Below are 21,522 nucleotides of genomic sequence, written 5' to 3' on the forward strand. Positions count from 1 at the left end.
TCCCTCTGGCCAGTCCCTCTCCCACCGTCTCTAGGACCTCCTGTTCTGGGGCACAGAACTCTAATTTTCCTTCAGTCTACCCATTCCCCACAACATGTATAACCACAATTATCATACATCTTAAAAGGATACCTGACACACAGCAAGCACAGAGATGGATTTTCCCTGGGTGCTCACTGCATAAATGAATGCAAGGTTCCACTCACCAGTTATTTGGAAAGAAGTAGAATGTCATGCAGATAGGTTCACAGTTGAATAAACTGAATCCAAACGTTAACCGAAAGGATGGAATTTTGAACATCTCTACAGGTTACAAATTAATTACATATCTAATTATTTATAAAAGCCATTATTTATAGACCACATGATATGGGCAAGTTTTCTGCGAGGTACAGTGATGGAGACAATGTAAAGTATGGTGAACTGTGTCTGTAGGAAATTTAATAGGAGACATGATGATGATAATGATGATGATGATGATGATGATGATGAGACAGAGAAGGATGGAAAAGTCCATGTGAGTTTTGATGAGGTAAAGGTCTCTAGAAAGATACCATGCAAATGTAGGCATTGAGCTGAGTCTTAAAACACAAAGAGACTTAAGAGATGTAGAAAAGTAGAGAAGGGGGAGAAATAATCCAATCAGGGATACCACGAGCAGAAGTACACTTTAGTCAAAGCACCAATCTTTCCAGTCCAGCCCCCAGCTTGACTGATTTCTAATCCTTTTGTCTGCTAAGCATGGCTGCCAGCTGCCACGAGGTCTTAAAAGCCAAAAAGAGCTGCTCTGGCTGTGGCTTTCCCTCTAATTTTTCATCCTCTTCTTATTCTCATACAATCTGAACTCTTTCCTTTCTATATGAAGGTTTCAGAAACATAGCTGTCAGGAGTGGTTAGACCCTCAAGAGAAATTGCACAGGAACTGAGAAGCACGGGAAGAGCTAAGAACAAAACAAGGACAGCGTTCAAAGTTTAGCTCAGCTTAGATACCAAAGTTAATGAATTCCCAAATAGAACACGTGGGGGAAACAAACAAAATCCAGTCTCTAATGACGTCCAGGTATCTGGAAATGCTTACCCTGTGTTCCCATAAAAGCAAACAGGGAACTGAATGTGAAACACAAAGTAAGGCTAGTAAATTCCTGAAAGGAGACAGTTCTTTCTCCTTGGAGACAAACCCAATTATGCATTGCCTCTCCCACCAGCAACATCCTCTGGCTCAAACATTTTTAAAAGAAGGTTGCTGAACATCTGCTGAGCAATTAATGGAATGCAGCAGCATGCTGGAATGGTCCCTGGGAAGGTATTAGCAATCCTGCTTATGAGACACGAAATGTTGCAAACAGTGGTCTTTTTCCCCTTCTTTTAAATTGTATTTTAATTTTCTCCTCCCTGCAGCAGGAATGCGAGGAAGGGAAAAGCAGTTGAGGTGGAAGTTCTGCATCAAATTCTCTCCTCACTGTTTCTTCTTTCTCCCAGATATCTCCCTCCTTCTCTTCTTAGCCATCCTGATATGAATGAAACATGTTAATTTCAACTTAATAAAAGAAATGGCCACTGTCTCCATCCACTGATCCCCTACTCAACGTGCCAAGTTCTCTGTGTGTGAAAGGAGAATTCCCTCCACTGTCTTGGCAACATAGTCTACTACCCTGTTCTTACAGTTTAAAAAAAAAAGATCAGGTAGTTAGAGCTAACTTAGGAACAACCTCAAATGGGAAACTGATCTCTCGTCACAATTACTGAAGTGCCAGCCTTAACACAAGCTTTGCCTTTTGTATATGAAAGACTGGCTGAATTTGCAGGAAAGTGGATGGACCTGGAGATTGTCATTCTAAGGGAAGTAAGCCAGAAAGAGAAAGAAAAATACTGTATGAGATCACTTATTTGTGGCCTCAAAAATAGGACACAAATGAACTTATTTACAAAGCAGAGACAGCCTCACAGACATAGAAAACAAACTTACGGTTACCAGGGAAGAAAGGGTGTGAGGAGGGATCAATTGGGAGCTGGGGATTTGCAGATACTAACTACTATATATAAAATAAAACAGATAAACAACAAGGTCCTACTGTATAGCTCAGGGAGCTATATTCGTAACCTACAATATAACCTGTAATAACCTGTAACGAAAAAAAGAATATGAAAAGGAATATGTGTGTGTGTGTGTGTATATATATATATATATATATATATATATATATATATATAACTGAATATGATGTACACCAGAAATTAACACAACATTGTGAATCAACTATACTTCAATAGAAAAAGAAAGAAAAACTGGCTGAGAGTGATTTTGCACCTGTGGATACTGCCAGTTTTAATACCATTATGACAAGCACGGCTAAAATCAATACAGTCAGATTTCCAAGACTCAGTTATCATGTAAGCCCATGGCATTCTCTTCCTTTCCTCTTCAAATTGGAGTTGATTATTTACATATAAGTCTACGTTTACTCCAGTCACTGAGCCAGTCATCACAGGAAGGTCAATAACGCCAGGTGATCAGATTTCGAATTACACCCCCAAAAGGCCCTACTATCAGACTGAACAGAGAAGAACCCGAAACAGCCCCCAAAATTGGAAGCCAAAGAATTTTCTCACTTTCTCCAAATTGGCTCAGTCTGAGTTTGGGCTTTTGGCTCAAAATGCAGTTTTATTTTGTTCCCCTGGGAACTTCGCATAGTACATATCAATGTTTCGGGGATCTCTCCTTCAAATCTCAGGGTGCTTACCTGAGCTCCCAGTAACATACCTCGCTTTTCCAGTCCCTCCTCCCATGGTTCTGAGTACTGCTCCCAGCTATGGCATGAAGTGTGAATACTAATTGGATAAATCTTCCAGATCTTCCTGACTTTGCATTATTTCTTGCCATCTGGATCTTATTCCGATGGCATTAATTTTTCCCAGGTTCTCAGGAATGGCCTTTCATTCCCACGTGGAACTACAGATCTGCAGACACCTTGGCTACAGATGGGTTTCCCTGGCCAAGCCACTGGCCAAACCAGTTTCAGCTAATTAGCCATGTTTTCGTTCCTTGTATTTCAGCTTGATCCTGGCTCTAAACCAGATGTCATCACAGGAAGGCATCCTTAAGTATCATTTAAAAGAAGGTTCAAATTCAGTAAGCTAATCTGAACCATCTTTGGAGTATGCTATGACAACCAGTTAAATAAAAACCAGGCACATAAAATAACTGATAGAAGAGAGATATAGGGGGGAAAAAAGGTAAGAAATGCCAGTTGCGCCAGAATTAGAGAGTGGAGTTAGTTCTCTGCCCGGCTTGACCTCTGATGCTCCCCTTCTTAACAGAGGCCCGTGGGGAGTGTTTTCTCATAAATCAGGCTACTCTACAGCAAAGTATGCTGCCTGAAGATAGCATTCATTTAGCAGCTGAGGATGCTGCAAAGGGTTGGACTAGTTGGTCCACATCCCTTCAAACCCAGAGTTCAGTGTGGAGTATCAGGCTAGGTTGCTTTTAACCTCTGAACTCAAAGGGAGTAAGCAGCTCTAGTCATCCCAGGAGAGGATGACAAGGTTGAGGCTAAACAGGCTGGACTGTCTAAAGAGATGAAATCAATCAGCACACCTATTTCAACCAATGTCAAGTAGTTAACTTTCTACTCACTTGATAAAGTGTGTCAGCAGTTTGGCCATCAGGCTGACTACACAGATGTTTCTGGACTTTGTTTTCCAATTCAGTCAGCTGTGTGTCACTGCCATGTGTCACCACCATTCACCAAAGACCAAAGGCCAGCCCTCTCGGTGGGAACCAGCCAGACTTGATAACCGCATGCTCTAAAATAAGCTGGCAGCCTTTGCTGAGACCTTAGGCTTCATCGTTTTCTATTCCCTTACACTTTCTTATTTTCTTCAGGATATTTTCATCATCAGTGTGATTCAGAAAGTGGCATTTGTTAACGTGCTCCATGCCCGGCTTTCCCCTGTGATGGAAGCTTCCTGAAGGCAGAGACTCTAGCCCATGCTGAGAACACTCCTTGGCTCAGAGTAGATAGGCACTCAATAAATGCCTGTTGGTTGGATGAATTAGGATGACAAGCTGCAGAATAGCAAATCGGCCCTACTCAATCCTTCTTACACTTAAGAGTCATCTTCCTCGAGCAACACTCTGAATCTATCACACCTCTGCTCCGCAGAGCCCCACCAAAGGAGTGCAGACTTCTCAGCATGGCACATTCCCACACTCCATCTCCACATCCCATGCTTACGACACTGACTTGTAAATATTTGTTTCTTTAAGGCAGAATTTGTTTTGGTTTCTTTTTTTTAGGGAAAAAAAACCATTTTATGGAATCCTAAGAAAGAAAAAAGACAGACTCCAAGCAGAAAAGAGGCCAGTGGCCAACCTGCTAGGCCTTCCTCTAGATCTAGGCACACCTCCAGGAACCTCCAGGAAACCTGAGAATGGAGTTGGAAACACCTGCTCTTTGTCCCCACTTATTCAGCATCCCCAAAGCCCAGAAGGCTTTCATGTTCCTTCCTTGGTGCTTTGGTGCTTGGCATGTAATCTCTTGAGTTCAATCTTACCCGTTTTTCCAGGTTCTTCCCAAAAATCACCTCCTCCATGAAGCTTTCCTGTATCATTCTGACTGGGCACAATTTATCTTTGCTTTAAATTTTCCTCTAAAATTTTGTTAAAAATAAAAAAAGAAAAATAACACCTTCCTATGCAGCAGGCGTGACTCTAAGTGCATTTACCTGAATTAACTTAGTCCTTACACAACTCCATTGTCCTAGGTGCTCCTGGAGTCTCTAAGGCACAGACAAATTAGGCCTCCTCTCAAGGTCTATGGAGTAAGTAAGTGATGGAGCCAAGATTGAAACCAATGGTCTAGCTGCAAAATTCCAAAGTCCATGGGCTTAAAAATGTTCTATTGCCTCTCTGCATTTCATTCCTTGAGATATCCCACCACTGCCCATTTCCCCACCCCCAGCACTACCACCACTGCCACCACCAGACTTTGGAACACCACCACCAGATTACATGTTTTTTTGAGAACAAATACCATTTTCTATTGGCCTTTATACTCTATGCAGTATCAGCACAGTACTCTGCAAAAATAAGTACTCAGTAAATAGCGTTAGTTTATTAATATAACACAATGATATTTCTATGTGCTTAGGATTTCTGGAATTATTACTGAGATGTCTATGTAGACTCAGGAAGAAGATTTTCCCCATTACCTCGTATAGGTGAAGAGACAGAAGTTCGATGACATTAATTAATCTGTAAGATTCCGACCAACCTGAGGCTGGACAGGCCCCGGCTGCGGCCCTGGGCAGCTCCTAAGGCCCAGCTCTTCCCAGTGTGCTACTCTAGCCCAAAACCAAAAGAAAGAAAATTCTTTGTAACATGAATGATTTAAAAATAAGGTTTTGCAGAAAGACCAGAAAAAAGTTGTTGATACGGTCAACTTTATTTTCAAGATTCCTGTAAGAGGAAGCATGCTATTACTTGAGGGGTGTTTATCTAAATGACGCACTCACGGTTTTTGCTAGGGACTAAGTAGGAAAAATCACCTTATTCTGTTGCCTTGGGGGTCCACCATTAAGGCAAAAGTGCCAAGCGAGGGAACCTCCAAAGGTTGATGCCCTTTTTCTGATTAGCAGTGGCGCCATCTAGTCCTGATGCGGAAACAACAAACTGAATCCCCCCTTTGCTTGAGCCGCCAGCCAGAACCCAGGGACGGGAAAACTGACCTGCTGTCAGGTGGGCTGCATGGACAAGGACTTGGACCCCGGGCTTCAGCTCAAAGTGCACCAAGTTCTGATTGAGCTTGTGAATCAGCAGTTCTGATATCTGAAAGAAGACGTGTCAGAGTGAGTGCCACCAAGACTGTCACACCAACTGTAAACAAACTTGCTGAGCAATATTTACCGTATTTACTAAGACACCCCAATATCATACTTGTGAATTACATAAACACGTTTTCTGTGATTTCGAGGTTTTGGTCCAGAATATGCAGATATAATTCTTCTCAAAGCATGACTTGACTTTACATCCAAATTGTTACAAAACAGGACAAACCTAGAAAATCAGATAATTTCTACTCTCAAAAAATTATCCTGCTATTAGCTTAGAAAAATCACCTCTGGTTTTTTGAGAGAGCATTTGTTATACACAAGGACTTACAAGAAGTAAATGTGTACACTTTACACATTCTGGTGAGATTCATGACCATCTATTTTACTTCTTGATAGGAGACTCCATCTTATTCCTCTTTCTATCCCCTTCCCCAAAACATACTCTGTGGCTTTCCCAGAATAGATACTTCATGGATATTTATTGATGATAAAGATTGTTCTCCTAAAATGATAAATTATTCATTTGAAACACAGTGTAACCACAACTAAGTAACGCATTGGCTGACCCTTTTTTCATGCTTATGACCCTGAAACCACTCCGCAGGCTCACACGTGTGTACGTGCAGACCCATGGAATTCTGGGCCATGAAATATTTAATCCCATCAAGGGACAAAGGACCTGATTTTGGGTAGAAACATATAAGGTGAGGTTTTATAGACAAGGTAAAACTGTTCACATGTTTAAAGGAGAAAACCCAGCTCAATTTCCTCTTTTGCTCAGCCTTTTCAGTAATTTGTGAAAAGCTATCAGAGAAAAGCGTCTGCCTATTATCTGGTCTCCTGGATTCATTTTTAATATTCTAGTCATCAATGGAATATTGTATTTAATATGCTATTTAAGTCTAGTTAGATGCTTTCTGAACATTGTTCTGCTAGTTAAATTCTTAAATTATTTTTCCTTTTATATTCATGGAGTTTCATTTAGTCCACTGAGTTACCAAAAGGACACCTTTGATCCTTTTATTAATTAACCAGGTCCTGATGGCTTTGTTTTGAAACAGAGGGTCCCTTTCAGAGGCCCCGGTTCGGTAATGGAACTGAACTGCCCTGCAGATGAACTTCTTTGCTTAATAACAGGAACTTGGGATGACCGTCAGTGACCTGTGGTTGAGCACCTGGGATGGGTTCAAGCTCACCTCTCAAATGTTTCCACTTGGCAAACCACGCGGAAAAACAAGGTGGTGATAAAATTATGTCGAAGACAACTTTATTCACTCTATACAAACTGCTCTTTTTCCTGGGCATCGGGAACCTTCCTGAGTGCTCCACATTTATTTGAAGAGCCGATATCTAACACAGACCGTGTAGAATGGTTTTCCTCTGTGTTCTGTAAAGTGTTGAAATGCACAAATTCCTGTTCTCATTCTTATCATTCAATAGGTAAGATCTTTTTTAGAATCTGACACTGGATTTTTAGTAGAGGTTAATCAGAAATGGTTTGGCTATGAAATAAACATAAACACAAAGAAACGTGTGTATATATGTGAAATACAGATATATAATTATGTATGCATGAAATATATATGTTTATATACATATGCATACATATGTGCACATATATACATACTTATATTTGCCTAAAAGATATTTTAAATCAAACAGGAAACATTTATCTGAAGTAATTAAGGATTTGCCCTATTTTGCAGGGTCCATCATGTGGACAGAAGGGAACTATGTATTTGCAAGAGAAAGACTTCTTTCTTTCAATCAGTTGCAGTGGTATTTATTTCTTCTCCCTGAGAATGTTTCTTTCTCAAGAAAGATATAATAAGCAAACCAGAAAATAGTGTTCATCAGAACAACGTACTTTTAATTTATAATCTCCAGGAGAGTCCCTTGTGAAAATAATTAACTTCCCAGATTGGTCTGGTTTATAGCATTGCTTCATTGGCTTTATCTATATCATTTACAAAATTAAGTGGGTATGCAAAAATAATCTGGTAGCGGAAATATGTTTCATGTACTTAACTTGCATCAAAGGACATGCAATAAAAACAACATACTTTGTGGGAAAGAACTTATGCACAGAAACAAAACTAAATGAAATTTACATTGCATACAAGAATAATCTCGATTAGAACCATGTACTTCTCCATTCAAATAAATGAGTATGGAACTACTGACAGATTTTGACAGTATTTTCAAGGTTTCCCATGCCACCTGTATAAGTGTTTATCCTGTATTGTCTTCCTTGGTCCGTGAATTGTTCTGTATATTTGTAAGTGTACTATCTATGCATTGAACACTTTATATTGTCAAAATTGCGTATTTCTGACTATTTTTTCCTAACACAGCATATCTCAGGTGTTAGTGTTGGTATCTCCACCGAAAGGAACATGGCGCTTAAACAACATTCCTAAGTTTACCCAGTTAATATTTGAAGGGCTGAGACTAGAATTCAATTTTGTTTGACTCCTAATCCTAGGGCATTTCAATGGAAAACATCTTCTTCAAGCCAGCTGACAAAAAGAGAAAGCAAAAGATATGTGGAAGGAGGTCCAGCCCAGCAGGTTTCGGAAGTTCAAAAAAATGCAACATTTCGTTAATTCTGCGTCACTCTCTGTCCAACTGCAGGGCACACATCTTATAACACCAGTCCCAAGTCAGCTGACCAATATGAGCCACCTGAAGACACGATTCCTAACCCGAGCTCAGGACTGCCCTGTTCTGCCCACCTGTTAATATATTTTGTAATGTTTGGGAGTCTTCAGCTTTGAAAACAGTAGAATAAATGGCAACTACAGAGCAGCCTAACTGAAGAGAACAAGCTTGCGTCGTGAAGACTCAAATGAAATGACGTGTGATTGCTGGGAGACTGGCCCTCCTGGAGCAAGTTGAACCTCTTTGTCTTTTCCTGGCCACTGAAAGTGTGTTGTCTTAGCAAATTTCATTTCTTCTTTGTGCTGTCATCCCTCTTCGTTTTCTATTCTCCTTCCACTAAATAATCATGACCAAAGAAACAACATATTATTCTCCATATCTGCCTGTTTGGTGGAATATATATGTCTGTGATTCAAATGCAACCCACACTTTCTCTGAAGGACCACTTAAAAAGATAGCGGGAACTCAATACAAATACTTGGAAAGATACCATCAAAAGGAGGTAGTGGAAGGGACCTGGTATAGAGAAAACCTCAATTCTCCTCACTGTCTTCACAAAATAGGAAATTTAAATGTAGTAATCAGGACAAGCTAGGTCAGACTGAAGTGACAATGTTAAAATCTCGAGGACGTGAAATAGTGGAATTATAGCCTTGCTTACATTCCACATCGGTGGCAGGTAGGCAATAGAGCTGTGCTCGTTGTAGTCACACAGGGACACAGGCTGGCGGAGCAGCCCCTCAAACACACACAGTGTCATAGGAGGGAATCATCGCAAGTTTCTGCAACCAGCATTTGAATACTTCAGCCTAAAAGTGACGTAGCACTTTTGCTCTCAACTCACTGGCTAGAATGAGTCACATGGCTCTGCCTACAAAAAAGACTCATGGGTACAATCCTACCCTGTTCCCAGAAGGCAGAGAGCTGGACAGACTTGGTCAACTGAAGGGATGATTACCACACCAAGAACATATTTAACATTTAAGTAATTTTTAATGAAACCAATACAGGAAAATACTCTCAGATTATCAGAATGGAAGTGTCAAACATTGAAACACACAAAAAAAGAGACACGAGGATGACAGAGCAGTTGGTAACTTATGAAACATGAAACTCAAAGAAGTGGTACTAAGTGAACTACAAATTCACAATGGGCTTTGGCGGATTTACTGATGGCAAAGCTACATGGGGCCAAACAACTAATGCTTACCTCTGAGGTTGCTCAGAGGAATGCAAAACCTACTGAACACAAAAAGAACTCTGGTACCATGGTTAGCTGGAGAATTGCTTGGGGTGACCTTGGAACTGACCTAGTCCATCAAGCCTGGTTCTATTAATTTACTAAGGCCCCTTCAAATAGTAGTTGAATGATACTACTTTTGGAATCAACAGAGGAAGACCTTTCCTAACTCACATAGCATAATTTCTGGATTAAAACATGGAGGAAACAATGAAGCGAAACATAAATTCTACTTAACAATTCTCTTCTTTGTCAGCACCAAAGAATCAGCTTGACGGAAGTGCATGAGAAGTTTTTCCTGGCTGACATAATGAAGAAATACTTTGTCCATATTCACTTCCTTTCTTGGATTCCCCATCACCAGCTCTAAGTTACTCTCTTTCTCCTTCTGCCATATTCCTTTGATCCAACTCTTATCTATTCTACTTTCAGTTATAGTTCCCTGTTTTAATGACCTTTCTGGTGAACTCCAAAGTACTTCCAAAGTTCAATTCCTCCCTTAAAAAATTCTGGACAGGGCAGACTACATGAGTATACAGAAAATAATCTGAGATCATTCATTACATTTCATAATGAACCTTGAATTCCTAAAAAATGCTGCCAATAGACTGTTCCATTTCCAGAGGTACCTTTTCTTTTCCCTGGATTTTGGATTCTGCATCTGTCAAATGTATATGATAACACAAACAACCGAGGAGGAAATTCATTGTTGGTGGTTGACATTTTGTCCATAGTCTTTTTGTTTCTTTTAATGTGTTCATGCCCTTTAAGAATTCAGCAGGACAACATGTAGGCTCCCTATCTCCCCAGCACAGCATCACAAACAGAACATGATGGTCGTTCTTCCTTCCAGGAGAGCCAGATACAAATCTGCTCACCTCCAAGGACCCAGAGAGAAGCCAGGAAGTACAGTGATGGAGGAGGGTGGTTTGCTCCATACCTGAGCAGCTGTCTCAGGGAAGCAGGGTGTGCTATCTCTGATGAGGCCAGCTAAGGGCAAGTGAGCCTTTTCTCACTCTCTGAAGATCTGAAATCAAGAGTGGTACAACCCTCCCAGACAGAGGTCACTTGATTAACCCAGCCCACGTTATTCTGATAACAAGGTCAAGTACTTCTCACTGTGAGAAATTTTCAATTTATTTCACAGACAAGATAGTTCAATCTAAGCCAGAATCCCTGCTCCCCTGGGGATGCTGTTAGAAAATGCTGAGGGAGGAGAGCCAAGAGCCCTTTGCTGGGGTCCTGCCTTCCCAGTCTTCGGGGTCCATCTGGCCAGGGTCCCACTTGTTCCCCTGCTGGGAGTTCTCTGCTGTATCTTTACAAAAAAGGAGCCAGAGAATTAAGAAAGAGAATAAAGTCAGCTCTTCCCAAGTTCCATCGGGATTCAGAGCAGCCTTCAAAGGAAGGGGCTCCTTTCTGCTGTTGTTTGGCTTTACTTTGCATTCAGTTGAAATTTCTGTGTAATTTATTACAAAAGAAGTCAGTTGCTTTTGCTTGCCTCCCATTCCTTCTCTCTCCCCCACATTTTACTTTAAAGAACCATATCCTTCTTTATTCTCAGCCCATTTGATTTACAAGGGACTCCTTAAACCCCTGATCCAGGGAGGGTATAAAACATCTGAGTTGTCACTGACAGAGCTATATCTGTCTGACTACAGGCTAGTTAAGAGACGCCCACTTCCCCCCGAGTCGAGCCAGTGAGAACTGTCAACCTGGGCTCCTGGGGTGCAAACAGGGGAGAGGCAGTGTCTTTTGAATGGGGTTGATAAATTGACTAAATAAAAAACTGTGGCTTCCTGTGGCCATTCTTGTCTTTTTACACGTTGGTTTCATTCTCAGGCAGACTTCCCATATGGTAGCAATGAAAAGAGATGGAGACAGGGGGAGAGTAGAAGACAGGGGAGTAATCTGGTGACACTTTGGCTCTGAGTTCATCCATGCCTGTAAACTGCATCCTTGGACTTCCCAACTAAATAAGCTCATAACTTCACATTTCTCCTTAAATTTGTTTGAACTGAGTATGTTCATTGCATCAGGAAAACACACACACACACACACACACAAAACCTCAAAACAAAGCAAAATGTCTGTTGCTCTTTTCCTGGTGCCGCAGCCCAGGCATTTGGGGGGCCTACAGAAGCCAAGTGGTATCCAAATCCAAGTCCGTAGCGTGGTAGAACACGAGGACCACGAGACTTGAGAGTCAGTTGCAGTAACTGAATTCCTTTAGTTTAAAGCGACTGAGTCAGAGAGAGGGATTAAAGGACCACACTTAGGACAAAAACAACAGGATTTCCATGGGCAGCCCCTGTTTCACAGGTTCTTGACATGTGCCTCAGTTTCATTTTGATTTTACCACTAAATTTATCAATGGCAGTAATGATACTCTCCTTAATTGGAGATAGATTTATAGATTTTATTTTATTTACTTATTTCTGTAAGTAAGAATGTACTCACTCTATGCACAGTAAACCCCCTCTCTGGGCAGCAACTTACATTGAGCAGTTTGCCTCACAATTAGTCTCTAGGGAGTGGTCATAGGTAAACTGTTGAAGATGGGAGCCTTAATCTGCTGATCCAGTTCATCTCCTTACCAGTGGGTCTGGATGTACCTGTCCATCACTACGGAGGGTTGAGAGGTACCAGTTTCTATTGGGAAACTGTCACCGGTAGGAAAGCCTGCTGATGTATTTAGATTTCTCTACTTGCCTTTAATATAGCCTATGCACTAATGTCACTGCCAGAAGGATCCACAGTAAACTCTGAACTAATCTAGTGTCTTATTTTAAGTTTTTTATTGAATGAAAGATTCTTTACATTCTGTAGTGTTTTACAATTTTCAAAAGTTTCACAAATATGATTTTATATAATTCCATCCTCTGCCCCCTGGGAACCACTAGTTTGTTCTCTGTATCTGTGAGTCTCCTTCTTTTCTGTTTTACTGCCTAGTTTGTTGTGTTTTCAGATTCCACGTGTAAGTGATATCACACAGTATTTAAGACACTGATTTCTTATGTGCTTGGTCTGGCATTTGTTTGGTCATTCTATTTAGTGTGATTCCTGGATAAGGCTGTACACTGGCAATTTCCTTAACCAGAGTTACAATCTTTTGCCTGGTACTTTGTTTTCCCTTAATGCCATAAATCTGCATGATAACTTAGACCTAACTTAGATGAATCAGCCTCACTCCAGCACAGTCATTCATATACCTTCTTTCTATTTCTTGTGGTCTGTGTTCTCTTGTGCAATTTCATTCATTCATCTTCTTCTCCTTATTGTCACCATCCTCTTTCTTCCAATGCATGCCCTTGATTACACTGGTCTTTAACGGGCCTAATTTGTTTGCATTTCCCATGTACCGTCTTCCTATCACAAAATATCCATGCATGTAACCATCATCTACTTACTACTTATTGAGTATCTACGACAGGCCAAGGGCTTTGCTGTATCATTTCTTTAAAAATCTCTCAAATACCCTATGAAATGGGTATTACAGATTGTGGACTTTGGCTAAATTATTTACCTTTCCTGGTCCTAGTTTTCCTTATCAATAAAATATACACAATAAATATGAGTGCTAAAACTAGAAACCCAGTTTATATTTCTCCAAACCTGTACTCTTTCTAATAAAACGGCTCGACTCCTTACATGTGGACCAAATGCTAAGTCCAACACCCTTCAAACAAGTCAAATCTGCTGCTTTTAGATCTCTAATTAATTAAATGGTTCATCAATACCTGATACCTGGCTAAGGAACAATCACTCAACTTTCTGAGGATGTCTCTGGAGGAGCCACTCAGACAAGACAGAACAAAGCGAAAGAAGAGCTCTAGGGAAAGCAGTCAAAGCAAGACACATCCCCAAACAAGCAAAAGAAGTTTCACAGAACACACTCCTCTTCTTTCTATACTTCCCCTCAAGAAAATATCTAGAAAATACATTTTAGAGGAAAAATGAAAAGTATGAGAAATGCAAGGATGACATGGTACCCAGGAAATTAGCTGGCTCTAAATTTAGACTCTTCCATATTGAGAAGACTATGATCTGGATTTCATGGGTGATCCATAAGATTTCCAGAGGAGGAACAACTGTAAATGTTCACACCTAGAGGCCCTCAAGAGCGGCCTACCTCCCCACGAGGTCTCATCAGCAGTGTTGTGGTAAGAGCTAATCCATTCCTTCTTCCACTGAATTGCAGGTGCAGAAGATAACTTGTAGACTCTGATGGGAAGCTGAGTGCCAGGGCTGAGCGAAGTCAGATGCAAATCTGATGGGTTACCTGCTGCCCAACCTTTAATTGCAGTTCACTAGGAAATGGGGTTCAATGGGGCTCTCCTTGACAATTATAGAGGTGAGTCTTCTACCAAGTGAAAAAGCGGCAGTTGAAAGGAGGGTGTGTGCAAGCAAGTAGGCCATGCTGCAGTTTGGGGTTGCTGTTAGTAAGGCTGTTATAGGAGGTTCCCGAGCCATCTTGGAAGACTGGAGATCATGGGACTAGATTATGGGTTTATTCTAAGTAAACTGAAAAGCTCCAAGTACTGGAAGGGAAAAAGCCAATATTTACTTAGTGTCTGAGAGGAATCCTATTTTTAATCTATCTGCCAGAAAGAATTGAGAAACCAAAATCATGTAGTTTCTAATGGGGTATCCAGACCCAGACTGATCATTTTAACTGAATGGGTAAAGAATACAAACAACAATAAAATCGTTACCATCACCATCATCACCAACATCATTATCACCATCATCATCATCATCATCACCATCATCATCATCATCATCATCACCATCATCATAACCACCATCATCATCACCATCATCATCATCATCATCATCACCATCATCATAACCACCATCATCATCACCATCATCATCATCATCATCACCATCACCATCATCATAATGAACATCATCATCATTATAATCCTCACTGCAGAGATTAGAGAACCTTTTGAAGTTAAAAGGAAGAAAGGGAGGTACAAAGATGTAAAGGAGTAGGAGAGAGAGAAACACACACACACACACACACAGATACTCTAATACTCCAGAGGTGGTAGAGATGAGGAGAAGGTGGACCCCATATAGCCAGGAGAGGTGCTCAGAGCCCAAATTACTCATTCATTATAAACTCAGATCAGGTCATCTTAGTATGGTGGTGACACAGAGGATCCATGATTTGTATAACAGCTGTACCTTTTCAGAAAGACATCATGTCATCTAATTCTCAACTCACTCCTGTGATGAAAGTACGTAAAGTAAGATATACATGGGTTTAACTTCTATGTGTTGTTCAGCCTCTTGCTCCACTCCCCCCCCCCTTAATATCTTGGATAGTTTGTCACATCATGACACACACAGATTTATCTCATCCACTGTAAACACTGTAGAGTAGCCCATAGCATGGATAGTACAACAACACACACCCTGGCATGTGTTTTTTGGTGAAGCTGTAATTCCAATCACCAGATTATGTTTCCCAATGGAGGACCAAAGAGTCAAAGATGCCGCAAACAGCTGGTGGCCTGGCTCTCAGGTGGAGATGCCCCAGAGCTGCTGTGTGGTCAGATCCTAGCAGAGCTGTGGCTCAGACTGCTGGGAGAAGCTGAAATATCACTGGGACTCACCTGCTCCAGGTCCTCGGGTGACCTCTTGTTTTCTCCTGTCGGATCCTGATAGGGCAGGACAAAGAGTTCAGCAGCGGTAGGTAAGCCAGGGAGCACCGCCACCAAGATGTGCTGGCCTGGAACCCCCGTGGCCTGAGGGAGAGACACAGAGGTGCACCTGAGTCCTGCAGGAAAGGTGATGACAAGGGACCAAGGATTCTTTTGGGAGCTGGGGGGAGGGGTGAGAAGGCACAAGGGACTGGAGGTGCAGTGTGAAAGCTGGGTCCTGGGCGCACCAGGCAGGAAGGGATGGAGAGACAGCACCACGCTACAAGTCAGACTCTGAGGTCTGGTGCCACCTCCATCCCTGTGAGACCTGTGTCTACATCCCCTCAAATAAAAAATGGGAATAACAACAGCACTTGCCTTGTGAAAGTAAGTGGACCGTGCCAGTGAGAAAGCCCTTGATTACTTGTATCTTCTGCTCTTCGTGCCTGAACACTTGCCAACCTAGCTTCCTCCCTCCTCATGGCACCAGACTTAATGTCCGAATTGACTGGGCGTAGTGACAGAACCTGACCTGACAGAACTGCCCCACCCCGCAACCCTCAGGCACCTGCTGACTTCTCCACAGCGTCAGACCTGGATGATTGGCCCATTCCAGAAAGTACTCTGAGCCTTTCACTCTGGCCCGCTGAATCTTCTGTTAAAATTATAGCTATCACTCAAGAACGCCCTCTTTCCTGAGCCACTCTCTAGATGGTTCTAGAATCTATGGCTTCTCTCCAGCAGCCAGTCAGAACATTACTTGATTGTTTTACTAGGACTTCTAACAAATATGGCAGAAAAAGAATTTCTCATATTCATCCCCCAAGTCTTCATTCTGCCTGTGGATGACCGGAGTCACTCTTCCCAGACACCCTAGCTGGAAGCCTTCCACTCACATCCTTTCCGTGTCCTGTCTAATTAGTCCATAAGGTCTCGACAAGTCACCCTCCACACTAATGATCCTGTTAGTTCCTGTCTGTTTAAATGTCCCCCTCCCCTAATTAAGACCTCAATTCAGCCTTTACACTTTCTCCCCTCAAGTTTTACAATAGCCTCCCCATGTGCAGGGACAGGCTCCTTCCTCCAGATTTATCTTCCTACAGTCCAACTCACGTTGTGTTTCCATGTTCAAATTCATGCACAAGTTCCCACTGCCAACTGGATTAAATATATGTTCAAAGCCTTCTGCAATAGAGTCCCATCTTTCCTCCCTAAGTTAATCACCCACAACTCACACAGTCACCTTACGCTCAGCCGAACAGAATCATGTACAATTTCTCAATATTCCAGCCTTTGCTTGCAAATGTTTTTGTGCATGCTGTCTCCCCCAGAACATCTTCTCCACACATCTGCTGCTAGAACATTACTGATCCTTCATGAGTCCCCTTAAAGTCCACTTATTTCAGTATGTGTTTCATCATTTCCCAATTAGGTAATTGTTGGTTTCTGAAATCTGTATTTATACCTTTTCTGAAATAGCAAGAAATTTCCATTTATTGGGTCCTTACCATGTGCCTGTCATTGCGCTAAGCAACTTCTTGATATAATATACTGCAATCCCCCACAATGACTCCTTGGAACAAGTACTGTTACGCCTCTCTTGGCAAGTGAAGATGTATCACAGGTTGGGAGTTCTCAGGAAGTTGGCTCTGAGTTTAGCGTGTGGGGTGTTTACTAGGGGACATTTCCTGGGTTCAACACGTATAGGAGTGAAGGCAAGGAACAGTTGGGCTATGAGGAAGGCCAACCACAGTCTCAGAAGAACTTCAAGTAAGTGACAAGGGTCCTTCAGATTTATCTGAGGTTGAACTGAGTGGCCAGGCCTTTATGTAACTGCATCATTGGACATGAACCACTCTGGAAAGGAACACGATGTGGGGCAAGGCAGCTGAAGTCTCTGCTCACAACACTTCTGGCAGCTGAGATAACCTTCTCTCCCTGAATGGGGATCTGGGTGGTGCATCTGTCTCAGCTACAGGACAGACAGTTGATGGAGGAAGGCCACCCGGGTAGTGAGTGGTGACACTTAGTTTGGAACCTTGGTCTGACCATAAAGCCTCTGTTCGTAACCAGTGCTCTCCTGCCTTCCTTCTCCTGAACTTACACAGCAGCTCCCGTCACCGCTGACCCCACACCGTTTCATGGCCCTCCCAGATTTTAACCTCAAAGATTATGTCTAAACCACTACCATCATTGACAAAAATGACATTCTTTTAAAGATTCCGTTGCAAAATGTCAATAGAAAAAAGCCCAGTGGATAAGGAAAATGCAACTGATTTTCTATCAGATTCTGTCACAGAATGAATAGGAAGAAAGCTACAAATAAGTTGACCCCCAGCTGCACCTCTTACAGGGTTTTTTAGGGGACCTTTGGCAATACGGTACTTCAGGGCATGAGGAAGCGGCCAAGTGTAACTACTGATCTCAAAGACACGGTGGGAGGCTAGGAACCAGGGCCTGGCTCAGCTGCCTCTCCAGATTGGGTAACCAAGGAGTCTTCAAAACTCCCTCCACCCCATCCCACCTTGTCCTGCGGGATGTTGAGCCAACCCGTTTGTTCTGAATTTAGCTGACTATGCTACGTGGCAGTCTGGGAATATTAATGAGCAGTCATTTCTGGCCTACTGGGCAGCTGGTGGAAAGGTGGAGGCCCAGGGCATCCGATCCTTAGACAATAAAGGTGAAGAGAAATCAGCCTAGAAAACATCACTGCAGAGCTAAGGCCTGGTTGATAAATCACCTGGGGACATTGGACAGCTGCTTAGGTCGTCTACAGAGACATGGACCTAGACCGCTGTAGACTGAAGGAGGTGGGCTGTGGGATCATTGAAGGGGATAAGCAATCTCTCCTGGACAGCAGAGGAGAGAGAGCCGTTGTCACTCCAGGGACAAACAGCTCCAAGGGCAGGAGGGCCTGTTCCAGTTGGGCATGTAATCTGGTGATTGCGCCCCCTGGTGGTCACAATGTTTAGTCACCCTTAACATCATGGATGCTGAGAGTCCTTAAGAAAACAGAGATTGCATTTACCCAGAGGCACATGAAGATACCCCTTCTTCACCCCATGATTCCGCTTACCCCTGTTCCTCCACGTAACAAGGCAAGGGAAGGGGTGGCAGTGGAGTGGAGTGGTTAGAAAACTACCAAATTGAGATCCAAACTTAATGGTCTCATATCAGGGCCTGATTTTTAACTGTAAGATCTTGGGCAAGTTATCTAAGTTCAGTTTCCTCACCTGTAAAATGGGACAAATCATACTATCGACATCATAAGCTAGGCTTTTTTTGTGATTAAATGTGTTAAAAATGCAAAACACTGAGAAGCGTTTCTGGAATATTCCAAGTCCCAAGTAAATACCAACAAAGATAATGGTCCGAATAGGGGAAGGCCAGCTCTTTGCCCAAAGGCTGGACGTGAGATCTGTTTTCTGAACAGGGGTTATCTGAATGCTTTTATCTGTCATGAGGCACCATATGTTTGGTGCAGGAAAGGATGTATAACAAATCCCAAACTGACTTTTCCTTTGGTCTAAGAATGTACCTTAGGGAAAAGTCTCTCGTCTCTGATTTTCTGGGTTTGTGACATAAATCCAAGCAGCAACATGAGCAGGTACCCCACTCCTTTGGTCGTTCATTAAAGCGGAGTGTGCCGGGGGAAACGGGCCTAAACGAAGGTGTCTCCTCACACTGCTGGTGACGCTTGCTCGGTGAAGGAGAACCACATCACCTTGTTACTCTCCCAAGATCGGAGCGGGGCTGTGCCTCGTATGTCAAAACCCAGACATTGGATTCAGATCCTTCAATTTTGTGGCTTCATCAATTATCAGGCTGTGAGACATGAAGCAAGTTGCTTAACCTCTTTGAATTTCAGTTGCTTAATCTGCAAAATGAGGACCATAATCCTTTCCTCTGGGGGCTGTTGCAGGAGAGAAATGCTGTTGAAAGGACTGGGACACTGTAAGCTGGCCAGCCCTCCCGTGCTGAGGGCTTTCCGTGCTGCTGTGCCCGCTGTCTGTGGGGCTGGAACCCAGGCCGCTCTTACTAGCTGTAGCCACACTGTGCCCTTCAGTAGTATGACCACAGCTGATCTTACACGTACCCATGGCGAATCATGAACCTGCCATATGACTATCACGTATTTCCACAGTCACATTCTCTAAGCAGAACAAGATTCACAAAGGGTGAGGACCCTGTGTTTATTGAACTTCCCTCCCTGCATAGCACCTGTGATGTGTCTGCACGTGTGGGGCTCAGCCATGCGGGTATCGGACAGGTGTGCCTGACTTCCCGTGGCCTCCTGCCCTTTCCTGTCATGTCTGCACAAGGGCCCCCTCTCCCTGAGGCTCTGCAGGGACAGGAGGGAGTGTGCCTGGGTGAGAGGAGGGACTGTCTGCACTCACCTCCACCAGGGACCTTTTGATGACACGGCTGATGTCCCTTCTCCACTCAGGGATGTCCGGATTGTAGTCGTCCAGGTTTGGAGAAAAAGACAGGCGGAGAGATCGGAATTCCTCTGGGGAGACACAGTAGTGTGATTACTAAAAGTCAGGTCTCTCAAGAAGTCTGTTCCACTTTACATTTTATGCCGAGCCCTCATGGAAGGTCCTTTTCTTCCATACTCACTGGAGAGACTTTAGTACAGGGAGAATTCAGTATCCCACCCTTCTTACCTCCCAGCCCATTTTCCAGAGCAAAGCACTCGGCTCTGGCCCATGCTCAGCTCCACAGCCCTTGTCCACGGTCCCCAGTTCCAGCCTCTACATTCCTGGACACTTAACCGTGCACGCCTGGAGTGCCCTCAGCGCATAGTAGGTTTATGTCCCCGGGCCTTTGCACATACTGCCTCTTGCCTGGAATACTCAACCCTTCCCACTTTCCCCACACCCAACACGCAAGCTCTAATTTGAGCATTTATTGACCGAATACCCTCCTCCAGTATGTTTTAGTTTTCTTTTTTAGGGCATGGCTGTGTTTTGCATATACTTTCAATATCATTATCTAATAATGACAACTATTATACACAATTACATTTATGTAATTATAATTGCATACTGTATTACATAATCATGATTGTCATCAGTCTATGTTTTTGTGTGCTCTTTAATTTAAAGCTCTTTAATTAAAGGATTTTATTAGTTGTCTCTGAAGCCCCTGAGTTCGTCTCGGTCCTCCAGGAAGGAAATGGAATGATAACAGTAATGAATCTGTGAGGAGAATTGTCTAGAAGAGAATATGAGGCAGAAAAACGGAGGAGCTCGGAGCACCGTCTGACGGCGATGCATACATGGCACGTAGTGGGAGAGGCGGGGATAGGTTCAGCCAGGCTCATGGCAATTCTCTGGGCCAAAGTCAGCCGGAGGAGCCCAGTGTCCCAGGAAAGGGTTCCCCTTAGTATTCCTACTGCACTCAGCCACTGGCTGGATGGCCTGGCCGAGGTCCTACCACGGTCATGGGTTTCAGAGCACAGCCCTGAGGGTCTTAACTCAGCACAGCATTTGGCATATGGTACACTCAGATCACGTCGCTCCCCTGGAATCTGCTGGTGGCTTCACATTGTACTTAGAAGAAGATTAAGACTCCTACCACGGCCTTCATAGTCCCACACAATCCAGCACTGACTTTCTCTCCTGCCTAGTGTCCCACAGGGTTCCCTGCACCCCATGACCCCATCCTTCCCCATGTTTCTCACTCTGCCGTGTTCCTTCTCATATTAGCATGCCTCCACTTCCCCAGACGACAGCCTGTTTGGCTCCTTTTCAGCCTTCGTCTCTCCTGGGAGAAGCATTTCACACCAGCAATCTCAGGTATCCTCCCTTTCACCAACTCTAATACCCTTTATCATATGACCCTATTCGTCTCCTTCATACTGCTTGCTATTTAAATTGTTATTACTTTAATTTAAAACTTTTTTTTTAATGGAAGTACTGGGAATTGAACCTAGGACCTTGTGCATGCTAAGCATGCACTCTACCACTGAGCTCTACCGATGCCCTAAATTATTTTGTTTTTCTTGTCTGCCTCCCACACTGGAATGTAAGTTCAATGAGGACTGGGATATTGTGTTCCTGCCCCTTTGGGACCAGTTCATGGTAGGTTTTCAATGACCATGAGTCACTTAATTAATACTTTTTTGTTGGACAA

The 21,522-nt window shown here is 43.0% G+C and overlaps 1 protein-coding gene across 12 annotated transcripts in view; it reads right to left on the reverse strand.

Annotated features, from left to right (window-relative positions):
- The window catches only part of SORCS1 (sortilin related VPS10 domain containing receptor 1), a 468,902-nt gene that overhangs the window by 15,337 nt on the left and 432,043 nt on the right, over positions 1-21,522 (reverse strand). For all 12 annotated transcript variants that reach the window (XM_072971853.1, XM_072971845.1, XM_072971844.1 and 9 more), the window contains 3 exons: positions 19,782-19,894; positions 15,358-15,489; positions 5,728-5,827 (listed from right to left, as the gene is read on the reverse strand). In XM_072971853.1, the coding sequence (XP_072827954.1) occupies positions 5,728-5,827; positions 15,358-15,489; positions 19,782-19,894 (345 nt within the window). The remainder of the gene's footprint in view (positions 1-5,727; positions 5,828-15,357; positions 15,490-19,781; positions 19,895-21,522) is intronic.

The sequence above is a fragment of the Vicugna pacos genome, chromosome 11, assembly GCF_048564905.1.
Source record: "Vicugna pacos chromosome 11, VicPac4, whole genome shotgun sequence".
NCBI classification, from domain to species: domain Eukaryota; kingdom Metazoa; phylum Chordata; class Mammalia; order Artiodactyla; family Camelidae; genus Vicugna; species Vicugna pacos.